Below are 23,819 nucleotides of genomic sequence, written 5' to 3' on the forward strand. Positions count from 1 at the left end.
TTTGTCAGTACCATATCAGTTGTTTTAAAATGAGTCATAAAATATGGTGTGTGAGGAACACCTGCTGTGAATTTCTGTTAGCACAAACATACCATGATGGCAAAAATGTGGATGTAATAAGGCTTTTTATGATCTCAAAATATCAAGATAAGTGGAAGTTTCTAATTGTGATCCCTCAAAATGAAACTCTGGGAAAGAATCCACTCTACAGAAATATAAGCCTTGAAAAATCTATAATGATTATTTATTGTAATTATGTGTTATTCAGATACCAAAATAGTACTTGCTGTAGTTGGGAAAAGCTGATCTGTGCTCCACGTCTCTAATCTAAATAACACAGCAGCAGATATCAAGAGGTGGCAGCAGATAAAGTCCAGGGATGTCCAGGATGTACAAAACAACTGAAAGACTCGAGCAGCTCCAGTTGGCACTGAACACTTTTGGAATTATCCAGCTTGAATGACCAGAGTTCTTTTAAACAGATTTTTTAATGGTTTGAATTTGAAATGGGAGGGTTTCTTGGCTTTACTAAATATGAGAAAGTGGCAGCCTAAGGTGAGTTACACTGGTAAAAATCAGGAGTAGCTCCAGCCAAGGGCTGACTGTGGCATAAAACTGACTCATGCAGTGCTTGAAAACAGTGGCAGCATTATAAAGGCCAATTAAAGATATAATGACAAAAACCATAAATGGTATAACTTCATAATTATTTTTATGAATAGAATTGTTTCCCTTTTTGGCTCCCTCTGGCTCACAGTTTGTAGATCATGGGCATCATATCCCATGGATATAACCATCGCTTTGTGGCTTCATGTTGGGCTCAGGGAGCCAGAAAGAGCTTTAACCTCCACTTGAGACTAAGCAGGATAGAATCACAAAATCACAGAATGTCTGGGATTGGAAGGGACCTCGAAAGCTCATCCAGTGCAATCCCCCTGCTGGAGCAGGAACACCCAGATGAGGTTACACAGGAAGGTGTCCAGGCGGGTTTGAATGTCTGCAGAGAAGGAGACTCCACAACCTCCCTGGGCAGCCTGTTCCAGGCTCTGTCACCCTCACTGAGAAGAAGTTTCTTTTCAAATTTAAGTGGAACCTCTTGTGTTCCAGTTTGTACCCATTGCCCCTTGTCCTATCATTGGTTGTCACCAAGAAGAGCCTGGCTCCATCCTCGTGACACTCACCCTTTATATATCTGTAAACATTAATGAGGTCACCTCTCAGTCTCCTCTTCTCCAAGCTAAAGAGCCCCAGCTCCCTCAGCCTTTCCTCACACGGGAGATGCTCCACTCCCTTCAGCATCTTTGTTGCCCTGCGCTGGACTCTCTCCAGCAGTTCCCTGTCCTTCTGGAACTGAGGGGCCCAGAACTGGACACAATATTCCAGGTGTGGTCTCACCAGGGCAGAGTAGAGGGGCAGGAGAACCTCTCTGACCTACTGACCACCCCCCTTCTAATCCACCCCAGGATGCCATTGGCCTTCCTGGCCACAAGGGCACAGTGTACTCAGAGTAGGATAGCGAAGTCACCCTCCAGTGTTTCTTCATTGCCCCTTTCCCCAGAGCAAGAGGTTACAGGATGAAGACAGATGCTGGTGCTGCTGCACTGCAATTGCTCTTCACAAACCCAAGCTTGGATGTGTCCCGAGGAGTCTGATGATGTTGTGTGGCCACAGCTACTTTTCGACATTTCCTGGAGCACGCAGGGGCTGATGGACAGAATGTGTTGCATGCGGGTGGGTGTTTGTACCAGCTTCTGGGCAAGAAGTCTACACCAGGCTTGTGTCGAAACATTGGGTATCCAGCACTTTTGTAGATGAAGACCCCAAGGTCTGGGTGGTGCAGCGGCACCCTGTTGCCATCAGACTGTCAGAGCGCCAGCCTATGCTGGACCTTTTCTGCGAGCCCAAATATGAATTAGGGGAAGAATGTGCTGTCACAGCACCTAGCAAGAGCTTTGCTGTGGAGCAGCAGCACGTTCAAAACGCATGGATGGAGAACTACGCTGCAGCAGATGGAGCTGGTTGTGCTCTCCAGACCGCCTGACGTTGATATAAAGTCACAGGGCTTTGTGGAGTGATTCTTGTTTTCCTTCAGCCTAAACAAGTCACGGTGCTTAGTGCTGTAGCATTTTTTCCTAATCGGCTTTAGCTAAAACATCCTTGCTGCAAGTCTGTTAACCGTAAAGGCATTTCCTCTCTCATAACTTATTTCCAGCAGGGAAGATACAAAAAATCTCTAATACCTGCTATTTTCCTTTTTATTTTTTTAAATGCTGTATAAAAACCTTCTCGTTACACTACCTGGATTTACCATATTTACCTGTCTTCAAATTAATCCTTCTGTTTTATCGCTCTGAAGTGCTGATAAGTCAGACACATCTCACAAGTAAGGGACTTATTTCTTATTTGGGGTGCCAAAGGAGATGTCTGTTATCACAGGAAAGTTACTCAAAGCCCAAGGTGTCAGCTTCTTTCATTAGTTACCATACAGCAGTCTGGACAGTATCTATGTATCGGTTGTAAGGGCAACTCTTTAGGATTTAGGGGAACCCAATTATATTACTGTATGGTGTAACTAAGGGTTGTACTAAATGCAACACATCAGCCAACACACATTGTTACTGGACTTCCATATTCAAAACACATTTTGCTTGTTCTCCTTTCCAGCCCGAGAACCTGCTCTACTACAGCCAGGATGAAGAGTCAAAAATCATGATCAGTGACTTTGGATTGTCGAAGATGGAGGGTAAAGGAGATGTGATGTCCACAGCCTGCGGGACGCCTGGCTATGTCGGTAAGAGGTTTGGTTATATTGCCATCCAGTCTTCCCAGCTGCAACACAGACAGACAGTGGAAAGGAAATAATACATGTTTTCTAGTGCTGCTACATAGCGCAGATGAAATGTTACGGATGTTTGGTAGATTTCAGAAGTTGCTGGTGCTCTGCCTTGTGTGCTCTTCTCCTTCAGGTCTCGATCCTGCAATCCTGCTCTGGGTTTGTAGGATTCACTTTCATGATTTTAATTCTTTGCAGAATGAGTTCTCTCAAAGGCACCGCCTGTACTTAAATCAGGAGCACCTGAAGAGTAGCCACAAATACATTGATTCTGCAAAACCAAGATGCTTTACTTAATGTAACATATTATTTTAATCATAAAGGATAGCATTTGCCAGATTCTCCTGACAGAAGAGCTGCCTTTATTCAGACATGTTCAGTGATCCTCTGTTAAAACCACATTAAGCTACTGACTCCTAGATATGAATAAGCAGAAGCTCTTTAGATCCTTGGGTCTTCCTGGACGCTATCAATTTGTTTCCTAATTTTGATTCTTTGCTCTTCCGTCCTTTCAGTAGCAATTGTACCAGGCTATGGATTAGCAGTGTGTTTACTGGCACCCTTTTAAAAAAGTTAAAGTAACTGAATGTGAGAACTACATGGCAGGTGACAACAAGGTCTGTTTGAGCAAACACTATTTAAAAGGCTCACTTCATGCATGAGTTGGGTCCAGCAAGCCTGTGCCTCATACTACACCAAGCTAGTCAGCTGAGACGGTAAAATTAATCTCTGTGGGGTATCCATGAAATTCATGAAACTCAAATGACAGTGGCTTTCCCAGGGACAGATTTGTCTCACATCTTTCCAGTAGGAATAACCTGATGTTTTCCAGTAGTCAGACGCTCCTTTTGCTTTGCAGCTGCCACCTCACCTGTGTTTTCATAGCTCTGGTGATAACACAGTATGAGAACTCAAACAAATGATGTGGTTATCACACAGTGATCCAGATTTGTCCCAGGAATACCTTTTTCCGGGCATTATCTTCACGCTGCACAGGCACCATCTATCCTGATAACATCAGAAAAAGGAAAAGATTTCTCTGCCTTCCCATCGTGAAGCCATCAACCCATCGCTTTTTTTCATTTTAAGACAGATGAGTCAGGATGCACTCTGTACAGCCTGAAGAGCTGTCTCATGTCATCACACCAGACTGGAAATCTTCTTCCAAAGCACTAGCAGGGCTTGAGCTGAGACAGCAATTTTCATAATTTTTGCTGTCAGCTATTCTGCCCTTAATTAACATGTTTTATTTTGTTCTGAAATGGGCACTGACTAGAATAAAGTCTGTGAGACGCTGGGAATCTCAGATGATGTTTGCTGAAGCGCTGATGAAAATGAGGGAGTACGACTCTGTTTGGGCACCGGGTGATCTCATATGGCCTCTCAGCGTAGCCATTTACATAAGAAAACTTGCTATTTTGGAGAAGAAGCTCTCGGAGCATGTGACACAAATTGTGGTTTGAGAGATGTTTGAGAGCTCTCATTACTCATGGTCTGGGTGCTGATAGCTACACAAGTGTCTCCAGGCCCCTTGTTACCTTACTGAGTGCAGGATTTACTCATCACAGTTCAAGAGGTCACGGCCGCTTATTTCTGAAGTGCTGACAGGAGTTTTTCCCCTCTCACAAAGAAAAATCTCTTTAAATGTTAGTTCTATTTCATTTTTTTTTCCACAGGAGGCAGGTCCTCTATAGAGGTTTTTTTCCTTCATATAACTGGTTGCCCAGACAACATTTTCCAAGCACAGAAAATTTTTGTTACCAGTCACTGTGGTGATGCCCACAAAGGCCTCCATGAGCATTATACCTGATGGAATGGCTTCTACATACATGGTCTGCAATTTGTCCGCATGTAAAAGCTTTTATGCCTTCCAACATGGCTCCAATTTGCAGCACCTGCCTGTTGCCCTCAAATAAATGTAAAGACCCCTTCTCCACCTAATGGCACAACATGAATATGTCTCCTCATCTGGACTGGGGCAGACATGGGCCACGATGCTGGCCCATGAAGCATCCTCTCTGCCAACTCTTTTTGGGTTCTTTTCCATCCATTTTACCTAGCATTGAAGTCACACTCAGAGATTCATCACTTACAAGGTGATTCCGGGCACAATTTTTTTAAAAGGTATGTAGAACATCCCATTTTCTAAGATATTATGAGGAATTAATTATTTTTCTTCAATTCAACCACTTTGCTTTTTAATTTCGGGAAGAAACTTAGACACCTATCACACGCAAAACACACCAAAGCTTGGTCAATAAGTAATCAACATCTGCTACTATTTATAGTTCTTTACCTCCAGAAATGGATCCATTTGGATCCTGTTGTGCAAAGTGCTGGACAAGCTTCTGACTTGGTAGCAGACCTGATCTTAACTCAGGTCTGCTGCCTTTTGCAAGCATTTGCAAGTATACAAGGCCTCCTATCTTTTCTATCTAATTTCCCTGAGTAGAACATACTTTCAGCTCTCAGTGTTTCAGTTTTTAACTCAACTTTTCTTAGTTTCAGCTCCAAAGGATAATGGTACCTGAGACAGTAAATTCCTGGTTTTGTGGTTCAGAAATTCATCAAATAAGTGAGGGTGTAATTGTAATTAATCTTCTTAATAAGTATCAGTTTTCTTTCTGGAAACTGAAGTAACACTTATCAAATTAGAGTGTATCTAAAATGAGCATAACCGGTAGTACATTAGCACATTATCCTTTAAGACTCTGCCTTACAGATTAAATTACTGTCAACAGTTCAGAGATCTCATTCTTTTCAGGAGTTTTGTCAGCAGTTTTAGTCCTACAGTGAAAAGATGATGGTTAGAATAATTTAACCCAATTACACTTAGTTGAGGCACTTTTGTTAAGATGCAAATCTAAATGTTTACTTACTGAAGAGTAAGATAGTACAACCTCTTCTAATATAAAGGTCTTGCATTTTCTTATCTGTTTACCACTGTTATCTCCCTCCACTTCTTAGAAAAGGAGTTTAGTTGGGACTAGATGCCCAAATTCTTGATAGCACCTAAACTGGGTAAGATGAGGCAGCTTGTGTAGCTTATTTCATTGCAAATTAGGTGTGTGGGTTGGCTTGCATGGATTCCACCCCATCGTCTGAACTGCACAAGTGGTGTTTTCAAAACCCTGAGTGATCTGTGTGACTATGGGCAAGATCTGTGTAAGCCATTAGTGATCTGTCATCTTCAACATCATAGATTTGGGCTGCTTGGCTTGACACCATTTATAAGAAATTGATTTTGATGAAGGAGGTGTTCAAAGGTGCCTGAAGATGAGTCATCCTTGAGGTGTGTCAAGTTGGACACTCACCAGGAGGTGACTCTGGTCGCTTAGCAAATTCCTTTAAAGAGATTTCTGGCTCTTTGGGAATTAGGTCTCAGTGTGAGAGTTGGCCTCTCAAAAAGCTTTGGTTACTTCTGCAGATGGTACTTGGACTTGCAAGAAGCTCATGAGCATTGAAAAGTTTGGAAAAAATGTCAGAAAGCCTGTCTCAGGCAATCTGATCTCCTTTTGCAGAAATGCTGAATTATGAACCAAGTTTGTGACTGCCTAATATCTTAATCCTACTGAGATTTAAAATTCTTGCTCTGAGTCCAAACCCAAATTCAAGCGAAATTTTCTTGTATTTCTCTGTTGTAAGGACTGGGGCTGGACCCTGGATGTGTGGTTGGTCCCTGTACACCCCATCTCACTCACTGGTTTTATTGTCTGTAGTGCTTTTACGAAAGGTCATTTCACACCTTTCAGCTCTGCCAGAAATGCAGTAGCAATTTCAGATTATATCAAAGCAGTGTGTTTCTCTTTGCCCTGCACAAGACCAAACCATTTAAGTAAGCAATAGATTTCCATGTTGAGTTTTGGCTTATTTGGTATCCTTTGAGTCAAAGGTTGAAAATATTCAGTAAGCCTTTGGAATACCCTTATTAGCAAAAACGCAACCCCAGGAGTTGTTTCAGCAGAAATATGAGTAATCAAGTAAAAACAAAGCATGGGAACTACTCTCACCAGGGTTTGCTCAGGCACAAGCTCGTGACAGTGCAATCACTCAGCTCCATTGCCGTATCCTGAAATGGGGTTTGCTTGCATGTGTTACAGCTGCATTATGTTCCATGTTTCAATCTGAGTCTGACTCAGTGATATGAAATACGGACAACAGGCGCACAAGAAGCCAGCAGAGCTGCACCAAAACCCAGTTATCCTTCAGAAAGAAGCACCAAACTGCAAAGTCTTGACCAACTAGAACAAGATGAAGGCTGGAGGGCTGCATGAAGGAGAGAATGAAGTTATTTTCATCCCAGGAGTCAGTGGAAGAGAGACTCTCGTCTTGCGGTGAAGCTGCTTCATATACCTCTTAGCTTGTTTGCACTGTGAAGAAGATGATTTGTATAGTGGCAGGGGAGTTCACATTCCTCTTGCACCATCTTTGGCGTCAGTCAAGGGACTGGGTTGGTCCTTCATGCATCCAACCATCTTCTCTATGGTGCAGAGTTGTTCTTCTCTGTCCATCTTCTTGAGGTGGTACCTTCGAGTCCTAAGCAATGGGGCTGTCACCATCTCCCTTTGGTGTCCCTTACAAACTCTGCCTGTTATTCACCTCCCCTCTCAGGTTTCATGGCGACCTTGTACCTGTGCAGCCCATTTGTGTTTCCCCTTCTTTGCTTACCCGACCTGCCTACGTGAGTGGGACTGGCACTAAAATAGTTACCAGATGAACTACTAGTCCTGGCTTGCACAAGGCCAGTTTGCTGGGCCAGTTGAGTTGTGTCCCTGCTTAATCTCAGCAGGTCCTTAGTTACTTTAACCCTATTTAGATCTTTTTATTCCTCCCACGCTGATGGCAGCCTGCTGATTTGTCACTCCTATGGGGATCTTCAAGACCGTCACCCTTTGTTCAAATGCCTCATTCCTTCTGGCACACAGCTTGCGGGAAGCCATATAAACCACAGAAAATAGCACTGGACCGAGTTCTCGTGAGACAGCAAAATCTGCTGGGAGCAGCACCATCATGGGAATGAAGGGGAGTCGCTTTAAAGCGTGAGGCTGGCATGAAGAACAGGCACCCTCCTGACTTGTACAGTTTGTTCGACAGGCTTAAAGTATCAGAGCGATCCCCATCACTTGAGCTGTTTGCAAGAACGTGGATTGCTGGTTTTGGCATCCAGCAGCTGCATTTTTAGGGAGCTTATTAGCATAGCTGTGTTCACTGGAGGTAATAGCACAGCGCTCTGAAAGGTTTCCAAACGTTCCTGTAGCTTTTCTTAGAACCTTCATTTGAAACAAGCCTTTTAATTTTTTCTCTTATTAAAAGCAAAACCCTGAAGTGTACAACAGCAGATCATCTGGTCTGGGAAGCACATCTTCACGTGCCTGCAGGTGGGATGATGCCTTGGGACCATTACTCAACATTTTACCTGCCGCATTCTGCTGGTAGCAATGCTGATTTGGCCTGAAATGCAGTTCCTGATGTGGAGGAAGGGTCCAGGTTTGCTTCATGGACTTCCCTGTCTCTGGAGGACCATTGTGTAGCATTCCCCAGGGAGGTGTGATGCTGGCAGCCTTTGCTCAGCTGGCATTTCCCCAGCACCAGAAACAGGAGCTTTGACTGTCCCCTTCTCCTCACTGCTGTTTTGTCTCCTCAGCTGTCTGTGTTGATCCTTAAATGCCGTCAGCTCTTGGATGTTTTTTCATTGCGTCTCCTGCTCTTGCCTCTTGGCGCTGATCTGCTGTCATTTCTGGGAGCTCCTCTGACTTGTTTTTCAGCTCATTAAATATTTTTGGGTTTTCAGTGTATCAGAGACAGATGATGCTTGGCTGTGTTCTCCTGTTCCTCTTGCATGTCTGCTCTTTGGAATAACAATCAAAAGCAGCCATTTGGCCTTAAAATAGTTATTTAAACCTCTTGCCTTTCTTCATTAAAGTTTGCCAAAGGGGAGACAATAGCCTCACATTTGCTTTGGGTTTGATCCCGTGGTATTCTTACCTTCTTCACAGCCACCATCCGCAGCAGCACCTGTCTCTTATCAGTGCTCTTCACTCCTTTAAAACACAGGAAAATGCCCCAGCACAGCTTTGGTGTTTTAAGAGGAAGAATCTTTATATAGTTCACATCCCCTCATCTCAGATTTGCTTTCTGTTATGTTAATATGGCATATCTATAATGTCAGGAGCTCACTAGGATCCATAGTGCTCAGGAGCTATTTGCATAATATTTTCTTTGGGGGAATATAAGATATATAGTGTTTACCAGTCCAGAAAATGATGCAAACAGGAGCAGCCTGTCAAAGGTAGAAGAGATACACAAATTAAATATTGGGAATTTGGAAGGACTGGAGACTTGGAAAACATCTAATCACCTAAGGACAGGGGAAAATTGTCTTCCTTCTTCTGCATATTTTGTCACAATTTCAGTCATAAAGGATGGAACAAAAAAGGAAACTGAGTCTCAGAAAGCCTGTTTGATGCACATTTTGAAAAACTATTCTTTTTTGAGAAAAACTTGGAGGGAAATTTTGATTAATCGGGAAGGAAAGAGATTAAGGGACACAAGAGTTGTCTGGGAAGGTTGTGTTGAGCAGCTTTGAGGAACAACTGTTCTACATAAGAGTAATGTCGATTTCCCAGACTGTCCCAGCTTGCCAGGTGATCTGGGAGGCAGTGACAGGCCAAACAGGACAGCTCTCCGGTGCTTTATTCTTTTATCCCAAGTTTGTCTTCAGCTTCAGCCCTGCAGACTGACTAGCACCCACGCTGACACACGGACCCCGACCCAGCTGTTGGGAAAGGAGTTACATTTTGGGCACCAGCCTTTTATATTCATAGAACCATAGAATAGTTCGGGTTGGAGGGGATCTTCAAAACCCATCCAGTGCCACCCCTGCCATGAGCAGGGACATCTTCACCCAGATCAGGTTGCTCAGAGCCCCGTCCAGCTTGGCCTGGGATGTCTCCAGGGATGGTTCATCCACCACCTCTCTGGGCAACCTGGGCCAGTGTTTCACCACCCTCAGTGTAAAATAATGTCTTCCTTTCCACAGCTTTGTCCCCTGTTGTAGTAAGAACATTTTAACCTTGATGTTGATAGACTACAGCAGTGTGCCAGTGTCCTGGAAGGAGTCAGGGGCTTCTCAGAATTGTGGTACAGGTTTCTGCCAAGCACCTAGGACCAGGTTAGGAGCCATTCATGCTAGGTACATTGGAAGGAAGCCTCCTTTGGCACGTAGTGGACAGGTATTGGATTATTCACAGATTACAACAGTGTCTTAGGATAAACAATATAGGAACAGAACCACATTTTAATTTCTTATACATGCTGGAGTCCCAGCTTGCTGGATGACTTGAAGATCGGGGTAGTATTTATCTTGTGCTGCAGATTGGGGTGTATCCCAGTCTTCAAGAGTCTTCATAATCTGGCTGCCAGCTATATTTTTACCGACATTTCCCTGGATTTTCTTCCTTTTTACGACATGCCCCAATGTGACTTGACCCTTTCCATCATTCTGCTGCTTGTGGAAATGCAGCCTGGATGTCCTCATCTGCCTCGTGCGCTGTTTTCCCTTCAGTGCCTTCTATAAGCTCTCATACCCAAGCACCAGAAAGTCTTTTCTGTTTCTCATTACTGCTTCCTTTTCCCTTCCCTGCTGGCTGTTTTGACCTTAGTTTTGTTGACTTGTTTAACTTAAGAAGGTAACTCTTTGAAGAGTCCTTACCAGTACACCAAAGTATATGCAGCAACTAAATGTGAGGCTCAACTTTTAATACATTTATGTGCTTCACAATTTTTTATCACTGTTCTTCAAGAAACTCACTGCTTTGATGTTGGTAAGATTCCTAGCAGAGGAAGATGCAACCCCAAAGAAATATTTTTGGTGGATATGCCCCTTCATGATTCTTTTTCAGCATTTGAACTCTAAAGTACTCAGAGGAAATACTGCGCTTTTTAAAACCCACTGTGGCTTTAGGAATGCCACAATCAGTGATTTCTTGCATTATTTTGCTTTAAAAAAAAAAAAAAAGTAAAAGCTTCTTTACATGAAAAAGATTAGAGTCACAGGGTTTTAAAATTTAGGTTTAAGCATTTGCACTGAAAGTTCCCAACAGGGAAAACATAATACTACAGGCTCCCAAACAAAGAGAGATAGGAAAGCAGACTCACAAAGAGTTTCAAGAAATGCCCAGGCTCTTACTTCTAGCAACATTCAGGCTATGGTGGCTGAAAACTATAGAGGCAGAAGGCTCCTTTGTGCATATGTCCAATTCCTGCTACTTTCTGGTTCTCCCTCCGAGGTGTCTGTGTTCCCAGAGGCAGAAGGACAAATAACGCTGATATCCATCAGGCCTTGGAAGGCAGCTGCCGGGAGGTGTGGTGACAGCTCTCCTTCCTCTCCCGCAGACGAAGCTTTTCACCTCCCTGACACGCTGCACTTTCCGAGATGCCTCTTGAAGTCCCTGGTTTGGCAGGGTGATGCAGTGGAGCTGTGAGGCTGTCAGGGTGAATGTGCGTCAGCACCGGTGCAAAGCTTGACCTCGTTTTCCTCCAAGTCTCCTAAAGTTCCTCTGGCAGGGAGGGGATGGCCCTCCACCTCTCATGCATTTTTCTGTGCTTGGCTTTGTTTGCTGCCCTTGGGGTCAGAAAATGAGGGATTTGCTCCACTTTAGGAGTCATCGTGCTTTATGAGAATACACGCTTCAGAAAACATCAGCATATTTGCAAATGCAAGGGCTGTATGTAGAGGGCAACACAAGGTCTCAGGGAGCTTCAGGGTCCTACCTCTTGACCACATTGAAATGTTTGGTCTTGTAATGTGTGCTTGTTTGGCTTTTTATTTTCAGCTCCTGAAGTGCTGGCCCAGAAACCCTACAGCAAAGCCGTGGATTGCTGGTCCATCGGGGTCATCGCATACATCCTGTGAGTATCTGTTGGATTTTCAGTCATAGGCAGCTTTGAGACCTGCAACATGCTCTCCCACCACATTTACCCACTTAGTCTCAGCCAAAAAAAGTTAATATGTGACACTAGTGACCCAGAATGACATGAACCCCGGACACCTCCCAGTTACATAGAGGATGAAATTTTGGCAGAAGTTATAGGAAATTAACCAGGACCCTTCAAAAGCCAAAATCCTTGCTCCCACCTGCACTACACTGTGTGCTATAGTATGGGCTTGTCCAAATTGTGACATTAATGAAGTTATTAAATCCCCTGCTCGGATTAGCTTTGACAAGAAACAAATTGGGCCATGTCCACAGAGCACAGCATCATGCCCATGGATATAGCCTGAAGGGCCACCTCTCTCAAGGTGTCACCATGATGACATTTTGTTCCCTGGGGAGGGCACAGAGGGAAATAAGAGGGGGAGAGCTTTTTATGTACTGCAGTGAATTATTCTTATCAAAACATAATACAAAGTATTGAGATTTTTACTGAAGATGATTCATCATTTTCCTCAACACATCCAACCATCAGGGTGAGCTGACCCTGTCAGTTCTGTTACTCTTCTGACAGGCCATTAAGCCTCTGCAATCTTGGCTGAGATTTGCTCGTCTAATGGGGCAGATTGCTGCTCAAAGAAGTGAGGATCAATTGCTTGAGAAAGCTACAGGACCAGGACTTTTATGCATTCTCCAAAGTGGTGGGTAGATCTCAGAACTCATATATTTATGGAGATTTAGTGTCTGCCCTCATTCAGTACTTGCCACCCTTCTTCACAAAGGCTTAATAGGATAATTTAGATTGGAGGGAACCTCAGGAAGTTGTGTTCTTGTTGTCACACTAGGTTGCCTATGGATTTATCCAGTTGGGTCTTGAAATCTTCCAAAGACAGAAACTGCACAAGGCCTGTGGGAAGCCTGTTCCACTACTTGACTGTCCACATGGGGAAAAGGTTTTTCCTTATATCCAGGCTTATCTCCATGAAAGGGTCGGCCAATACTCCATTAATAGATGTGGGTGCACCTTCAGTGCTTTAGCTATGGAAGTAGGTAAGCTACCTCCTTCACCACCACCGACACTTGGAAGGATTGGAGAGGTGTCATGGCCACTGTGATCACAGGGACACTCTGGTATCAGGGGTCATTAGTGCTGTCTGGAGAAGGGCTCCCATAACATTTCTGGGCACCATCATCCCAATCCAGCTCTGTGTGCAGGAATAGATGAAGTCACTGCTGATATTTGGATCGAGAACGAACTGCAGAAGTTGTTGCCTGTGAACTGGGCCACAAAGATGATGAGGCGTCTCGAGCACCTTTCTTGTGAGGAGAAATTGAGAGAGCTGGGGCTGTTCAGCCTGGAGAAGAGAAGCTGAGAGGGGTTCTCATCAATGTTTATAAATATCTCAAGGATGGGACCAGACTCCTTTCAGTGCTGCCCAATGATAGGATGAGGGGCAACGGGCACAGGTTGAAGCACAGGAGGTTCCATCTGAATATGAGGAGAAACTTCTTTACTTTGAGGGTGCCAGAGCCCTGGAACAAGCTGCCCTGTAGCTTAGGGACCTGTCTTGATGAGGTCGTCTGTGCTCAGGGCTTCAGTCTATGGGTCCATGCACATAATTCAAATAATAATTGCGTGGGTTGCATCTGTACAGCTTGGCAGACTCTGGAGCAGGAGCTATTCATGTGGGTCTTCGAGAAGAGGTCAGGCTTTCACCATGGTCTGACTCAGGGCGACCAGACAGAGCACAACAAGCCTGTTCCTTTTGTGTAAGAGAGCACAGAGCTGCTGTGTAGCTGTTTGCTGCAGAAACAAATGTCTTTGCACGCCAGCATTACCAGTGCTTTCCCTTTTTTAAGAAAATTTTCCCTTTTACACAACTGTCACAGTTACACAAGACTGAAGGAAAAAGCAGCTCCAATGAGGCACAGCATTATAGCATTCCGACTTTGTTCCCTTTCTCCTTATGCAAGCATTCCATGGCTTGTCAGTGTGAATATTTGATGGTGTAGTAGAACTGTTTTTGCCAGGGCAAACCTCATTGCTGTATTATCCACTCTGTGCAATGTTCATTCTTTGCATTTTCATTTAATCTTGAGCATAAGTCATATGCTACCCGAAATGGCTTTTTTATATTAAGATAGCATAGGAAGGCTTTATTTATTTGCATGTGTGTTTATTTATTTATTAAAAAAAAGTCCTGCCTAAAAACATGAGCTTTATGACTAGCTTTCCAATCTACATCAATATTTGAAAACTTGTTGAGTACAAAACTTTGCAGGGGGATGGATTTATCTTGGATCAACCATCAATAGCAGGATGCAAAAAGCTTTCGCGTAGCAAAGCAAAAATCAACAGTGCTGATTCTGCCTTTATGGCAAAGCCCAGTAGGATATGCTACAGCAATGAGGAAGGCAGCAGACATGCCAAAATACCTCAGAGACTGCTTCACATGTCATTCCCTACTGCTCTTTTAGACAAGGATGGTATGTGCTGACCTAAAATTACAATTTTCCACAAGCAAACCTGAGCATGGAAGGCCTAAGGACTGGGTTCTTTGACATTATCAATCCTTGCCAGCCATGGCAGGGCAATTGGGTAGAGTCTTTTCTGGTGCTTTTGTAGTTCTTTCTTGAGTACCAGCTTCAGAGAGGAGGAAGAAGGAGGGCGCAGGTGGGAGACAGCAGTACACCGCCTCACTTCCAGGCTTGGCCATGGCCTAGGTTCACTTCATTGTCAAATATCCACCATGAAAATGCATCTCCATCTGGCAGCCCACAGGAGGACTGTGAGCTGTTGCATCCCGATTGCCTGGAGAAAAACTTGGCTCTACTTTCCTCCAAGCTTTTAGTCCCATTCAACCATGGCTCATGCACCAAAGGTCTTTTTTGCTGGCAGACCTGTTGTTATTTCGCTTGTTGTTTTTATGTGCCTTGGTGAGGAATACGGGTGAGACAGTGCTAAATAGTGTGTCTTCCACACCCAGTTCATGAACACATCTTTGACAGGTGGAAGATTTCGACCTCGTCCGTAATCCTCCCCCATTCCTAAGCGAGGCTGCTCTTTCGGCAAGGTTCAGCTCAGTTGTTTCCTGCTCTGTTTTCCAGATCAGCGTGAGCTGGGCTTGTCAAACAAGGCATAAACACTCCTCAAATCTAAATTTCCCATTTGCTATACAGGGAATTCCCAACCCTCAATGCTTAAATCAGTTTTGTGAATTCCTGTTTGCAGGACAAGGAAACCTTTTCAGGGTTTCTATGTTTCATGTAATAAGGAATTGATTTGTATTATGTACAGTCAAAACAAATAGCAATAATGTGTTGCCGTAGAAGGAGTTTTGCCAGACTGGTAATGTGTTTGCCAGACTGTTACTGCTTGGGTGGGATTGAGTCTGAGATCAAACCACCTCCTTGAATGTTTCTGCATGTGAGCGATGTCTTTCAGCTCCTGTGACAGTCAGCAGCACTCCAGCGCTCACTTTGGTCACCCTCACACAGGTGCTCGGTGCTGTGTCAGTCACAGTGTCTCACCTGGTCTAGAGCTGTGGCTGCAGGATGGTCCAGCCCCTCATAGCCCCATGGTGTATCTGCCAGCTGGGGACAGGGTCCTGTGTGCTTGACAGCTTCTCCAGCGGTAATGGGCTCAGCATGTGGGCACCTCCACCCAGCCGCGGTCAGTGCAAGAGGTCACTTGGTTTGTCCAGCCTGGAGAAGAAGAGAATGAGGGGAGACCTCATGGTGGCTCCTGCTTCATCACAAGGGAGGAGGAGGGGCAGGTGCTGAGCTCTTCTCTCTGGTGATCAATGACAGAACCCAATGTCAGGAAGATGTGCCAGGGGAGGTTCAGGTTGGACATGAGGAAAAGGTTCTTCACCCAGAGGGTGCTGGACACTGGAACAGGCTCCCCAGGGAGGTGTCACGGCCCCAACCTGACAGTGTTCAAGAAGAGACTGGACAACACCCTCAGACACACGGTGTGAACTGTGGGGTTGTCCTGTGCAGGGACAGGAGTTGGACTCGATGATCCTTGTGGGTCCCTTCCACCTCAGGATGTTCTATGAAATTTCACTGGGATGTGTTGTTCAGTTGCCTAAACTTACACACTTAATGCCATGCTGAGGTGTTGGGGACATTCACATGGATTTGGCAGGTATAACACACTGCAGAGACCTTCCTTCTGGAGTGGCAGATGGAGGCCAAGCAGGAGACCATGGATTTGGTCGAATAGCACCAGATACCCATGCTGCAGCTACTGGATCACACCCTGCTTCGTGCTTAGAGCCCTTCCTTCACAGTACGGTTTCATCTGCTTTATGGTTCACTTGCATCCCCCTCCTGTCTCCATTGACTCCATCTCTGTTGACTGCAATGGGAGCTCAGAAACTGACATCTCACCTGTCCCAGTCTTGAACTGGATCTCATCCTTGCTTCCAGGAATAGCCAGAAGCTGCAAATGTGGCCTCATAAGAAGGTGGATGTCTGGGGCGCAGTTAAGACAGAGAGGAAGAGAGGTCCTTCCCTGAGATGGTAGGAGGTAACTCTGCTGAGGTGTTTGATACCACCAACGATGGGCACAGGTTTAACATCTAGGCTGGCTGTCTCAGCAGTGACACATCATCAGAGGTAGCAGAGTGTGGCATGACATTGAGATGCCACATGCACCAGCAGCATAGCCACCCTGGTGCTGTGCTGGCAGTTAATCCCACCCTGGGCAGGAGTTATTAATTCCAATATATCACCACACCCATCTGCATATGCCATTTCCAGCTCCACTGGAAGCTACTTGCACGTGCCCAAACCAGTCAGAGACAAAATTATGCACAGGGCGATCCAAGCACATTATCCTGCATCCATCACTTCCCCACCTCTCCCATGAATCCTCACAGCCGCTATGAACAGACTGCTGTCATTTAGGAAAACGGAAACTCAAGGGAATCCAACACAGAAGCCAGGCATAAATTATAGATGCCTTGAGCTATTATTACTGCAAGTGGTTTGAGGGCCTCCAGACATAAGCTCAGTCTAACATGAGAGCCTTCAGTTTATGACACTGGAAGAACAAACTGTTTCTGTGGCACCGACGCTCCAGACAAATATTTGGTTTTGTGATATGCAAGGTGAAGGATGTCTTAGGAAAGAATACCTTTGTTTCAGTGCCAGTCTCTAATGCTTCTTGTTAATGACAGCCAGATTGCAGAGGCTGCACCAGCAGAGTTTTTATCAAAACCTGTTTTGCATGAGAAATCATTATTCACACAAACTAATTTTAGCAGCCTGAAATTTCCTGTTATTCCAGTTGCAACATTTCTCAATTTGAAACAGCCTCGCTGTTGAGTTCGGCTTACTACTTATCACAAGGTAGTTTTGATTTGTGTTCAACTTTAAAACATAAAGTATAAGAAGAGCAAAAAAACTTCACTGGATTCCCAGCAGCTGGATTTTGGACCTGTCTGGGTCACAGGAGGAGTTAGAAAAGCTTGGGGAGCTAAAATACTGATCTCATGCATACCTGATATAATGAAGATTAAGTTAATATACGCAAAAAATAGAAGATCATGTTCCAAAGCTGGAAAAGCATCCAGGGCCATGGAATGCTCTGCCTCAGCCCCTGTTATTCGTACTCAACACCTCCTGTCTCTTCTGCACTTGGCTGGACACATTTTGCACCAAATTTTCTTCTGATTCTGTTCACTGGTAGGATAATGGCATTACTGGGGTTTTTATTGTTATTTATATGCAACAAGTATCTGGAGGTAAATCTTGGGTCATTCTTTGCTGTAATTCGTTGCTGCTGGGTTGTGTTTTATTTTCAAGTGGGCGTGGATTAAATCATCAATGGTGTTTGTGTGGAAGGATTAACCAGGGACAGCACAAAGCATTCTATGCCAGAAAAAGTTTCCACCATCATCCTGGAGTCATGTGTTGGGCAAAGCTGGTCAGTCATCTCATCCTCTCAGCATCACACACAAACCAAAGCAAGACAGTGGGGAATAATTTACTTGTTTAGTGCTGGAAGGAGAATTAGTCGTGGCAAAATGCACAAGGGCATGTTGGATTGCTGAGGATAACACAGTTAAACACTGGGAAAACAACCCCAAATGATTGCTCCTCATGGCTTCTTAATTCATTTTTTATTCCCCATGCTAATACGTCCTTGTCCACAGTTTCATGAGGGCACCAATGTCAACCAGTTTGAGGCTCTGTTCCCAAAATAAGAAGAAATACATGTGTTTATCCCTATAAATAGCGCTTGAATGACTTCCCACACCATACATGTCAGGTCTTTGAGCGCTTACTGAATTCTTTGCTCTAATCTCACTATAAAACTGTTTGCAAAACTAACCGCAGTATCTCTGGTGTTACAGGCTGTACACTGACCATGCAAATGGTTTATTTAGCCTTTAATATTACCCATAATATGTAACAAGAGCTTACCAGGTGTCTGCTTTTTCTGCCTGGTGAGGAGATGATGTTCTCAGTATTTCCCTTGTGTTCTCCTGATGGCTTCTGGAAATGACTTCTGGCAATATCTTTCTTTTGTACACCCACCTGTGTTTTCATTATCTGTGTCCCATTCTTTTTAAGGCAAGACCGGGAATAGGAGGTTAAGGGAAAATCTGTTGCTGATGTGATAAGGTTGCTAAATAATTCTAAAAACCTTTTATTTGGTGGAACTGTGAGAAAACGATGACAACTAAGAGTTTCTGAAGCTCCCCCAGGACAATTCAGGATTTTTTCACATTGAAGACAGAAGAGTTATTTTTGTATTTCTGCACATCTGAAGAAAAGCAGCAGAACCTCTGATAGTGGGGTCATTTTTTTCACACAGAAATGTCCCGGCAGATGGAAATCAAGTTGATCGGATTTTGATTCTCTAAGAATTAAATACAAACTTATTATGGATTTTGGAAGGTGGCCCAGTTGCTGGAAGTCCAGCAAGATTTCCTCTAGCCATAAATTGCCTGATAGACTAATTTACTGGGGCTTTCCCATCACTTACTGCAAGGCCAGTAATCTTAAAATGTTAAAGCAATGTTAAGACTTCTGCATCTTCCTATAGTCTGATTTTAAGGGAAAAGACAGCAGAAGAGTCAATATTTTGGCTTCCCACAGGAGGACCTGTGTCAGGATGCCCTGGTGTTCCCCTCACACAAGCCACCTCGGCTGTCTTAAGGAGCTTGTCCCTTTCTCACATACTTTCAGTTACAGGTTCTCAGTGATTTGCCTCCTGGAAGAACATCCTTGGGTCCCCCCTTGCAGGAGGTTTATTGCCATCCCTGGCCCAGCCAAGATCAGCACTTGCCCTGAACTCAGCCCACTCTCAGGTTTGGAGGAATCATAGAACAGGATCATAGAATCATTTTGGTTGGAAGAGACCTTCAAAACCATCAAGTACAAACATAACCTAAATCTAACACTAAACCATGTTCCTAAGAACCTCATCTATGCATCTTTTAAACCCCTCCAGGGATGGCGACTCCACCACTTCCCTGGGCAGTCTGTTCCAATGCCTGACAACCCTTTCTGTGAAATAATTTTTCCTCATATCCAATCTAAACCTCCCGTGGCGCAACCTGAGGCCATTTCCTCTCATTCTGTCATTTGTTGCTTGGGAGAAGAGACCAACCCCCTCCATGCTCCAAGCTCCTTTCAGGCAGTTCAGAGATCAGAAGGTCTCCCCTCAGCTCCTGTTCTCCAGCTGAACCCCCCAGTTCCCTCAGCCGCTCCCATCACACTTGTGCTCCAGCCCCTTCCCCAGCTCCGTTCCCTTCTCTCAACTCGCTCCAGGACCTCAAGGTCTTTCCTGTTGTGAGGGGCCCATGTTCCTGTCCATGAATATTAATGGTCACTAACACTTCTCAGGCTCTCGCTAGCAGTGCCAAAAGACACTGTTTTCTGCCCTGTGCCCAGCTCTGGGCAGTCCTGACGTTGTCCTGCCTGACACTGACTCTCCTCATGCATCAGCCTTCCCAGCCCCTGCAATGGGCTGCAGTGACCTCCCAGACACAGAGGTAGATACCCCAAAAGTGTAAATACCCCAAAAGTATAAATACCCCAGCCATGCACAGGAGCAGGGGAAGAGCTGGATGTGAATATCAAAGGGACTGAAAGAGGCTGGGGCTCTTGCTAGTGTTTGTGTCTTTCTGCTCCCCCACCTTGCAGGGTTATAGCCCTCCAGCTCTGTGCTCCTCAGCAGTTTGCTCCTACCTCTTGCTGCCACGAGCGCGTATAAATCACAGCAGTGCTAACTTGTGCTCTTGTTCCTTTGCCAAGCTAATTAGTACAGTGCACATTTTAAGAGAGTTATTTCTCTCTCTGGAGCAGCCTGCCAGCTCCTCAGCATGCACAGCGCTGTCTGCTCACCTTAAAATGCTTTATTGGAGCAGTTTGGTTTTGTTTAAGTGCTGAGGAAGGCAAGAAATTAATGAAGGGCTGTCAGGCTCGTTATACAGAGCCCAATATGTCCCTCAGGGAAGAGGGACAGAGCGATGGAGACATTTTCCTCCATCTCTACCTCAGTGGCCATTCTAACAATTGCAGTGCTGGTGCTGTCAGCTCCAGCCTTTCCAAACCACTCGGTAAAGCACCCAAAATCTTGAGAGGTTGTGACAAAAGAGGAGGAAGTTGACAATCAGTTTGTGTGCATCACCCCCCAAAAAAGCTGTGGGAGCTGAGCACTGATATTTATTCCATTGAAGCAATGAATTCATAGATACCTGTAGAGCTGGATCCTCATTGTGGATCCAGTTTCTGCATTAGGTTGTGAGATGTTTTTCCTTGATTATCTGGGTACACAATGGCTTTTTGGCATTTGCTTAAATGCACCACTTTTAATGGCCCTTCTCATGCGCCACTTGCGCCTCAGGGTTTCACGTAGGAGTTGCAGCATTGAGGCCCATACACAAGCACATACCATCCTGCTCTGAACATAAATCCTTGTCTGGCATGGGGTTATCTGACTTGCTTTTGATAATGGCAGTCATCCAGTGGGACACAAATGAGGACGGGAGCAGCTGCTTCGCAAGATAAAGGGAGAGATTTCTGATTCAGTTGAACCACAACGGATTCATTATAATGCTGCAGATTTCAATAGAGCTTTTCCAGGTCAGTATGGATCTGACGCAGATCAACATCTCACTCAGCATTTAAATTATTTGTCAAGCATGCTGGCTCTTCAGAGCTGACAAAAACATTGCTCTTTGCACCCTCAAGTGTTGAGTTGGTTCAAATAACCTCCAGGGCAGCCGGCTGGCTTTGGATTATAAATAACTCGAGTATTTAATTTCTTACGGTTCTCCCTCACCCTTTCTCTGGTGTTGCTACAGGGTAGTGTTTCAGCTAGATCTTCAGCCTGTTTATAATGGCCGTCTTTCTCGAATTAAATGCTTTATTGAGGTTGATTGACTCAGGGCTTAAGAAAACTGTAGGAAAAATATCATTGCAATATCAGCGAAGTATGTGAAACAATAATTTACACTGTAGACTAAAGAGGAAAAAATTGGGACATCTCTATATAGAGATGATAGAGGCAGAAAGGCCTGTGAGCAGGATGGATTTGCTAAAACTTCTGACAAGCCTCAGAGGTTGAGACATTGGTATTAAAACCTGAAGAAGGGGCATCTTTGCCAGCATTTCTGCACAGAGAGGGACAGACTACTGCGTGCAGCATTGGGTGGACCCGAGGGATCTCTGACACGTGAGTTTTGTCACTGCGTTTGCTGAACGCAGGGCCAGATGCGTTATTTCCCATGGCCAGTGTCTGCAGGGCTGGAGGAGCCCTGACTCGGCAGGGTGACTGTCCAGGTGCCTGCAGCACTGGGAGGCTGCACCCTGGGTGTTTTAGCTCAATCTAGACAAGTAATGTTTAATGTCCTGCTTGTCCTGGGGACAGGTTTTCCGAGAAGTCTGATTATAAATACCGAAAACAGGGCAGGACTGTTGTTAGCCTTAGGCAAAGTAGGCTATTTGATGTGAGCAGCAAAATCGCTTGCAGAAGTGAGAAAGGGAGATGATGTCCATGCTTCTCTGCAACAGCAGCAAGTCCCCATGCAGGCTGTGCTGAAGTGGTGGAGTGACTCACAGGTGTCCTTCTCATTGTGCCCAGGGACGCAGAGCCCAGCACAGCACAATCTGCAGATGCATCCTGCCCTCTGCCTGGACAGCTCTGTGGGGCTCCTTGTCCTGCTTTGCACCAGCGCTTCCTCCCCGTTGTGCTGGAGAACAGGTCCATGCGGGTGGCCGGTGGCCCTCCAGATGTACAACAAACCTTGCAATAGAGCTATGGTCTCTTGTACGAGATAGAGACCACAAGGTGTGCTCAAAGCCATTCCTGATGCCATGCAGGTGGCTTCACCTCTTGTGTGTCCTTAGTTCTTGGGGCTCTGTGGTGCCCACAGAGCACTGCACAGCCTCTCCTCCATCTGTGAGAGAGTAAAGCCGGTGTAAGTGCTTTGTGTAAGGTGTTGGGTGAGAACAATCCAGAAGGACCATGAGAGCAGTGAAACCAGGATGGAGAAGACTCCTGGATGGGGAATGGTTGTGCTGAGGCACAAGAGGGACTGGTGCTCTGTGGGCATAGGGTGTAGCCCATGAAAACTTTTCTTAGCACATGTACATGAGAGGATGGAAAGGCTCATGGCTGTGTAATAAAACTATTCCTCTGACTAAACACCCAAAAGCATGCTTAGGGAGGCTGGGATATCTGCCTCAGTCAGTGTAGGATCAATAGCGCTGCGTTTCCATGCAGCATTCCTCTTTGTCCTGGATGGTGCAAATCTCCAGAAATGGTTTACATGCCCATGAACAAATTTCTCTCATAGTAGTGCTTGCCTGCTTGAAAACTAATTAGAACACGTCTTAAGAGTTTCTCCTTCTTCTCCCTCTTTCTCCCTCACCTTCTTGGCTGAGGCAGGTCCAAGGGTCATGTGTCTCTTTTCTTGTTCTCCATCAGGCTCTGTGGGTATCCCCCTTTCTATGACGAAAATGACTCCAAACTCTTTGAGCAGATCCTCAAGGCGGAGTATGAGTTTGACTCTCCATATTGGGATGACATCTCTGAGTCTGGTAAGAAGCTACTGCTCATTTAATTGCAACAACTATGCATGCGTGCCTGCCTGTAGCAGATGTCCTTCGCTGGGCGTGAGAATGCACCCTCCTTTTAACTGAAAACCATTGGGAATGTGCATTTATTTTAGCTCAAATAGTTACAGGAGGTTATTTCTGCAGGAAAGCAAATTAAGCACCAGTTTATCCAGTCACACAGCACTAAAACACAGCTGGGACAGAAGACGAAAACAGCAGAAGACTGTCCCAGGAAGACAAAGCAGCTTAACTTCATCATATCCAAATAAAATACAGATGTTTTATGTGTCACTAATAATAAGAAGGGAGTTCAGCTGTGTTACTAAAACTGTACTGCAGGTCCAGAGCAAGTCTGCAGTGTATACAGCAAAGACAAACCCAAGAAATTAATGGCTTCCAAATGAGGCGGGTGAACAGATTCAGAATCTGGGAGCACTGTCCACACGGTTGGATCCAGACAGACACCCACATGCTCACCCCCTTCCCCACCCAGTGCAGAAGCCATTTAATCCATAGCTCTAGAAAGGCAGATATATTACCCTGGTACCATCAAAGGGGCTTAAAGGCTTCTGGCTCCAGCACGGCTCAAGATCTCCCAGCATCAGTGTCTATAGGTGGGAGCAGGGACATGTGTCGCACCCTGAGTGTGTCACAGACGTGCTGGGTGGTGTCCAAGAGGCCACACAAGCTCCCTGTCCTTGCTCTGGCCAACGTGGGGGAACATCTGCTGTTTCACGCAGGAGGAGAAATTAGATCTAGGAACATTTTATCAGACAGAAATGAAGTTTTCTGATTCATTAGTCCTACTGATTAAGGCAGGGGAGATATAAAAAGCAGTGTTTTATTTGAAAAATGATTATATGTCCTGTTATCTCCACATAGAACAACATTTCATGCTGCTTCCATCTGTGGTCCAGACATCACTGTGATGGATTGCTTAAAAATATATGTGATGAGAAGTTTTTTTTAAG

The 23,819-nt window shown here is 44.9% G+C and overlaps 1 protein-coding gene across 2 annotated transcripts in view; it reads left to right on the forward strand.

The window, feature by feature from the left end:
* The window catches only part of CAMK1D (calcium/calmodulin dependent protein kinase ID), a 238,297-nt gene that overhangs the window by 189,188 nt on the left and 25,290 nt on the right, over positions 1-23,819 (forward strand). For both annotated transcript variants that reach the window (XM_082072739.1, XM_082072738.1), the window contains exons 5-7: positions 2,665-2,791; positions 11,668-11,743; positions 22,718-22,830. In XM_082072739.1, the coding sequence (XP_081928865.1) occupies positions 2,665-2,791; positions 11,668-11,743; positions 22,718-22,830 (316 nt within the window). The remainder of the gene's footprint in view (positions 1-2,664; positions 2,792-11,667; positions 11,744-22,717; positions 22,831-23,819) is intronic.

The sequence above is a fragment of the Streptopelia decaocto genome, assembly GCF_964273445.1.
Source record: "Streptopelia decaocto genome assembly, chromosome: 1".
NCBI lineage: Eukaryota > Metazoa > Chordata > Aves > Columbiformes > Columbidae > Streptopelia > Streptopelia decaocto.